We start from the raw sequence: 6,920 nt of genomic DNA, 5'->3' as shown, positions 1-6,920 counted from the left end.
GAGCAAGGACAAACAAACAGGCGACGCTGCTTAGTAAGAAACTCCAGTCTATCACTGATTAGTCCTTTTTTTTTTTAGCTTCTTTGTTTCACTCCCCCTTTTCTAAGTACTAAATAAATCCTTTTAGTTAGAATATTTCTCTAAAGTTTTCTGAATATATTTGCACTTTTACATATGGATTTATTCAGGGATAAATGAACAAACTCATATGCAACCTTTTACAGTTTAGTCCCAGCAAGCGGCCCCGTGCTCACTCCCACAGAGGGATGGGGTAGAGAATTGGAAGGGGGAAAGCATGAACACTGACAGGCTGAGGTGAGGAGAGTTTAATAGGGAAAGCTAGTGCTGTCCTCACAAGCCAAGCGGCGCAAGGGATTCATTCCCCACCCCGGGCAGGTGTTCAGCTGCCTCTGCAGCTTCACCACATCTAACAGTGACCAAGCAGCAGCTTCTTCCTCCTCCTTCCACAGCTCTTAACTGCTGAGCATGATGCCATGTGGTGTGGGCTCAGCTGTCCCAGCTATGTGCCCTCCAGCTTCTTGCTCAGCACCAGGGCAGTGGCAGGGGGTGAGGAGCTCTAGGAAGACCTTGGCCCATGTGAGCTCTGTGCAGCAGGAAGGGAATCCTTGTGCTCAGCACAAATCCAGACAGCACTGCTAGGACAGGATGCATTCTGATAGGAAAGAAGATCCATTTTCCTTACTGTTGCAGACTAGAGCTGCATCACCCGTGTGAAGTATTCTGTATAACATCAGCTCTTTCTCTCACTTTGGACAGCTCCAGTTTAACAGAAATGCTCCTGCAGGCCCGGAGAACTTAGCTCTCAGATTCTCTCACCCCCATCCAATTACAATAGAGAAACTGAAGGCATCCAGTGACCAGAGGAATGCAGCTGGAAGGGAGGAGCTCAGCCCGAGGAGCTCTGGCTTGTTCTCGGTGGTGTCTGAAGAGAGACTGAAGTTGGCTGTTCAGCTGGCCAAAAGGGACATCAAACGCAGGCGTCTGTTAACAGAGCACGTGAAACAGCAAGTGTTGGGAGGTGTGGCAAATGAACCCCTGTGGACCCAACAGTCACAGCAGCAGAAGACTGAAGTATTTGCTAGTCCAGAAAATCAAATTGCAGTGAAGTCTCCAAGTGGCCTGACCTGTCAGCAGAGGCTTGGCCAGGCTGCCCGGGGGGACCCTGCCAAGGAGGGAAGGGCAGCACCAGCTGTCTTGGACTCTCCGCCCACCCGTGACACAAGGCCAAACCCCAAGCCAAATCTGAGCAAAAAGGAAGATAAAAATGTGCAGGAAGTCCAGCATCTGCAAAAGGAACTGAGGATCTATGTCCAGAAAATTGAAGAACTGACTAAAAAAGGTGTGAGACTGAACAATATTTATGTTCTATAAATGCACAGCAGTCTGTTGATTTTTTGTTCCCTTGTTTTTTGGCTTGTATTAGAATTAATATTTATTTCTGGATTTTTGAGAACCATCTACTTTTTTGAAAAGTAGATAAAAGCTAGAATAGCTTAAGCAATTGGTTCCCTTGTAGTAACTAGCAGAAGTGTAACCACTCCTAATTTTGAGGGCTTTACCTGCAGCTTTGTCATAAATATAAGGGGTCATATGACTTTTTGAGCTATAACTAATTAGCTATATTATATAAGACTGTTGAGTGATGTAAAGTTACAATAACTTGCATTGCTGCTCAAGGAACCCCTGCAAATATGTGATGCACCATGTATTGGTTCTGCATGAAAGAGGCTTATGGCTAAATTATGTCCGTTGGCATGGCTTAGCTGGGATTTTCACAAGTTAAACTGAGACATAAAACTTTACATTCTGTGCTTTATAGGGAGAGATAGAGAACTTTTAGATCCTGAAGATGAGAAACGACTTTGCACTAGGAGACAGCAACAAGCTGCACGGTCAGCTCGGATGCTGTATGTGCTCCAGCAACAGGTAGGAACCTGCACTTTAAACTGGGATGCACAGCTAGCTTATTGTGATGGATTGGACAGGAATGAACTGAAACGAGAAACTGGATGAGGCTGTCTCTGAACTGCCACAGCATTCTGGTTTAGATCTGACTTGTGTGACTAATTTCTCCCACAGCTGAAGAGAGAGGTGAGCATCACTGGTGGAAAATTTGGACTTTAACTCAGATGTTACAGGGAAGATTGCTTGCTTGTTTACAGAAATGGAGCTAATTCTGAGTGACTCTCTCCTCTCCCTCTCTTAATAAACAGGTAAAAGAAATTCAGGATGATTTAGAGAAACTGAGTCCTCATACAATCAAACATACTAAAAAGGTAAGATTTAATTATCCTTCATGCTGTGACTTGCTGACAGTTTTCTAGATAATTGAGTTTGTCTACGGTGCAGCTGAGCCCTCTCCAGAAAGGAGATTTTCTTTGTGTCTTACACCTTTCCTCTCATTTCTCACAGAAGTATGATTCACTTGCCCTGATACTGTCTTTGCTGCTTCCTTCTTCTCCACAGTTCTTATCTGTCTGCAGTAAACTGGAGAGGAAGGCAGTTGGTCTGCTGCTTTCACATGGCTGCTAAATTGCTTCTTCATTCTAATTCCTTCTTGCAATAACAATATTCTACTTTTGGCTACTTTTTTTAAACTTCTGGTTAATTGACTTCTCTGATTTGCTGCCCAGCACCTTTCAGAAAGACAGCACTGAGGTCATACCTATAGTCTGGCCAATGTTGTCCAGTTGTTCTCTTATGCTTTTCCATCACTTGTATCTTCTTCTGTAACAAAACCCAGAGGATAGAGAATATTCTGTGTTTGTGCAGTTGTTGCATGTTAGGGTCCAGCTCAAGACTGCAGTTCTGTGTTGGCACAGGTAGTAGAACTATCGGGACCTATTGCACCCAGGTTGTTCTGCCTGAAGCCTCTTGTGAGGAACCTTTACTGGACTACTTCAATGCCTGTTTTGTTTTGTCTTACAAACAGCCTGATATCCATCAGAATTATCCCAAGCCCAAGTGTTTCTCCATGAAATTCTCCCAACAGTATCAGTATTCACAGAAACTATAGCTATTAAAGCATTTGTTTTCGACTTTTCCAGTCTCGAGCAGTATCCAGGTTGGCAGCAGCATACAGAGGAGCTATACGAACCTTGCGGGCGTTTGCCAGTCAGTTCACAGATCAAACACAGGAGCAGATTCCTGCCCACTACAAGGAACTGGGCAGTCTCATTCGACAGCTGTCTCTCTGCTCTGCCAAACTAGAAGGGAATTCTTCCATTTCTGACATCATCATAGATATTTTGCTGCAAGTTGAGGTAGGAAAAAACGTTTTGTTTTTTCTAAGTCAGAAAAGATGTAGTGAAATATGAGATTGTGTTCATGAAATGGCACCAGTTTCTGATTCATGTGCCATTTTCAGGACTGAAAGAACTCATTTTATACATTGGTATGTGTTACTGATGCATCTGAGCCTCACCATGGTAGTGGGTGCAGAATTGTCCAGGCAGAAGATAAAGTTGTGGCTACAAGACTTACTTGAACTCTGTGCTCTTCAAATGGCTTTTGTTAGTAATATCTGATGGCTTATACACATTTTTGGTATCAGAAACATTCTGACTCACATTGCCTGCTGTATAAATAAAGAAGAACAACTGATAAGAGAGCCATAACATATGTTATTTTCCTTAAAATAGTGCTAAAACTGTAAGAGCTGTGGCTTTATTTTTGCTGTTATGAACTGCTTATGTGAACAGTAACAGTGCTAACTGCCTGGGAACAGGAAAGGAGGTAAGTTTGGACTTAGCACTGGAAGAAGTGTCTGTGTTACCATAGTCGTCATAGGCATGGGGATTTTTTTTGGTGTGTAACCTTTGGGTCCATTTTTGGGGAAAATTTTATAAGCAGATGATTTGCTTTAATACAAATTGTAAATACAAAAATGTAAGCCTTTCCAGTAAGATTTAAGTTAATAATATGAAAAAGCTTCTACATGAACAAGCTATCAGAAATAATCACTCTCAGGAAAAAAACCCAAAACCTTACCAAAAAGAGTTCCAACTGCTTAGAATCTCTTGAATTTTCATCTCATTATTACAACAGACTTACTAAGCAAGTAATTAAGATTCTAAATATTTGGTGCAGGATCTGGATTCACTGCTGGAAAACAAGCAAACACCAAAAAAAGTGAAGAAGTGTATTTCAGCATCTCAGACCAAATCTCCAAGAAACACTGAGACATTTCCAGCCAGAAAGAAGCTTCTGTCTCCAAAAGGAGAAAACAAACCTCTCATCTTAAAGGGACAGCATGGACAAGACTCGAGAAAATCTCCATGTGCCAGGAGTCTCTTGACTGGTTTGTATTTTCAATTGCTAAATACATTTTTATCAGTTAATTTAGCATCTGCTCTTCAATTTTGTAGTATGTTATATACTGTTGGTCATAAATGTTAGCAAATCTCCAGGCTGTGGTTGTTCAACTGTCCACAGTGAAAAGATATTCTGAAGCTTTGGCTCAGAATTCTCTTGGTTGGCGCAATTTCTCTACTTCTGTGAGCAGTGTCTGTTCTGTCCTTGCCAGTTCATTACTGTTAATGTTGTCTGCAACTGTTTGCAACTGTTGGAGTTGGCTTTCTTTATTGTTCTTTTACTTCATGTCTCAAAGGAAAAGAGCTTTATTCTTTCTCAAGGCATTGTGAGATAAATTTATCACGTGAAGTAACCTCAAGAAAGTCATTATAACTTCTTATGTTATTACATAACCTATATTAATTGTTTTTTTCTTCGTGGTGTCTTTCTCATACCTCATGTTGATGTTTTTTGTAAGTATTCCCTGCTGCCCCCAGGTAAGGCCAAGAAGAATTCCATATGATGAACTCATCTCTGGCAGTCCAGGGAGGCAGTATAATAAGCATCTAGAGGTTTCTATGTGTCTTGCTGCCTAAAAAGGAATGTTTTACTATCACTGCCTAGACCTTGTATGACAATTGCTACCAAAACGCTTTCCCATGATTTGCATATGCCTCTGTATTTTCATGTACCTATGTACATATAAATATGCACATAGACCCCAAACTCTCCTGTTCATCAAAACAGTGTAAAGAAGACCATTTCTTTAATACTTGTCAGGAAATACAAGGCTGGATTTTTTATTTTTTCTTTGATTTTCTTTAAAATGATAGTAGGGCTTAAAAGCTCATTATTAGGTATGTGTAGCATAACAGAGGTATCCAATGTAGAAATAAAGACAATTCTTGCCTCTTTCGACTTACAGTTAAAAGTTTGTGTTATTTTTGATACAGACAAACATTGACATGTTGCAAATATTTCAGCCATTCAAAAGGCAAACAGTTGTGCTCATATATTGCACAATAAATTCCAAGAGGAAAATGACCCACCTGCTCCAGAGAGAAATGCCACTTTACAGGGAAGCACAGATGCACTGGTGAGAGCTAGAGCTGTTAAAAAAGAGTCTGTCCTTGAAAGTGATCCTTTGAAGAAGAGGGACATGTTATTGCCTGCAAAACCACAGGTATGGAAGTGATAGATCATTTACGCTGTCTTCTACTTGTCCTCTGTGATTTCTTATATAATGTAAGACTGTAACAGCTTTGCACTTCCTCACAATATTTCTATTCTGAGCTAGGAGATGTAAAGGGATAAACTATGTCATCTGCCTGTTATTTCTAGTGGTTATAACTATTTTAGCAAATGTTTTTGGAAAGTAGTGCTACTGTTCCTTGGAAACATACTGTACAATACAAACAGCGAGTCACAGAATTAGCCAGGAAAACATTGATTACAGAAATGATAAAACTTCCTCACAATATTTCTATTCTGAGCTAGGAGATGTAAAGGGATAAACTATGTCATCTGCCTGTTATTTCTAGTGGTTATAACTATTTTAGCAAATGTTTTTGGAAAGTAGTGCTACTGTTCCTTGGAAACATACTGTACAATACAAACAGCGAGTCACAGAATTAGCCAGGAAAACATTGATTACAGAAATGATAAAACTTCACAATACCTGGTTCCTGTTTGAGTCCTTCTTGCAACCAGCAAGAGCTTTCTGCAAAGAAAATATATGAGTTCTTCAAAGACTAATGCTACATTTTACAGATAGGTGGGCTTTTTTATTCCTTCCTCAGAGTATCAGGTTCAGCTTGCAAAATCAAATCTGGCACAGTAACATAGATGTATGCATATGTGACTTTTACTACTTCCCATCCCTGCGGATCAATGAGGATTGTGGGCAGGAAGGATAAGCATTTCAGTAATTCATACTCAAGGGATGAGTCTAAGGGACCTTGTGGCAAATACGAATGTGGCTATATTATAGTTCATGTCTGGGTAAAACATTATCTTGGAAAGCTTCTATTTTTATTTATTAAGAGTTAACATATAGCCTAATTCTGAAAAGGTAAAAATAAGCTTTTTCCCGATGAGGAGCAGCATTGGAAAAGTTGGAACTGGGTGCCAAAGTAATAGGTGCAGGATTAAGTATATGTTCTCTTCAGGCACAGCCACACTTCCCTTTAACACAGTTTTGAAACCTCCACATATGCCAGCTGTGCAGCAAAGCCAGCAGGCACAGCTTCACGACAAAATCTGAAGCCAAATGCAAACTCTGTAACAATTCCACGCCTGGAATATGTGTTTTAATGTGACTGTTCATTTCAAGGGAATGCTGAAACCCCTGTGGTCCCAGCAGGCACACCCTCGAGGGCAGTGCGCCCGATTTCGGGAGCCAACGATAGCTTTCCAGCCAGAAGAGAACAGACCAGCTGTGAAGGAGAGCAGAATGCCCCGCATGCCTCCAAAGCCCCCACCTGCTTCACCCCAGTGGTATGTTTGCAGTCCCGTCCTCTCCTGCTTCCAGCAGAAGTGCTGCGGGGGCTAGGCCGGAGCGGCCCGAGACAGCCAGGGCACAGCTGTGCCCCTCTCAACCCCAGACC

At 41.4% G+C, this 6,920-nt stretch overlaps 1 protein-coding gene across 1 annotated transcript in view; it reads left to right on the top strand.

The window, feature by feature from the left end:
• Positions 1–777: 777 nt before the first annotated feature.
• Positions 778–6,920, top strand: part of KIAA0753 (KIAA0753 ortholog) — a gene marked incomplete at both ends in the record, with an annotated part of 10,735 nt that continues 4,592 nt past the window's right edge. Inside the window, 7 exons of the mRNA XM_009069837.1 lie at positions 778–1,360; positions 1,841–1,947; positions 2,235–2,297; positions 3,069–3,284; positions 4,111–4,321; positions 5,298–5,497; positions 6,647–6,810. Of these exons, the coding sequence (XP_009068085.1) occupies positions 778–1,360; positions 1,841–1,947; positions 2,235–2,297; positions 3,069–3,284; positions 4,111–4,321; positions 5,298–5,497; positions 6,647–6,810 (1,544 nt within the window). The remainder of the gene's footprint in view (positions 1,361–1,840; positions 1,948–2,234; positions 2,298–3,068; positions 3,285–4,110; positions 4,322–5,297; positions 5,498–6,646; positions 6,811–6,920) is intronic.

The sequence above is a fragment of the Acanthisitta chloris genome, unplaced genomic scaffold (genome assembly GCF_000695815.1).
Source record: "Acanthisitta chloris isolate BGI_N310 unplaced genomic scaffold, ASM69581v1 scaffold38232, whole genome shotgun sequence".
Taxonomy (NCBI): domain Eukaryota; kingdom Metazoa; phylum Chordata; class Aves; order Passeriformes; family Acanthisittidae; genus Acanthisitta; species Acanthisitta chloris.
The sequence above is the reverse complement of the archived record's forward strand: the minus strand, read 5'-3'. Positions and strand labels throughout refer to the sequence as shown.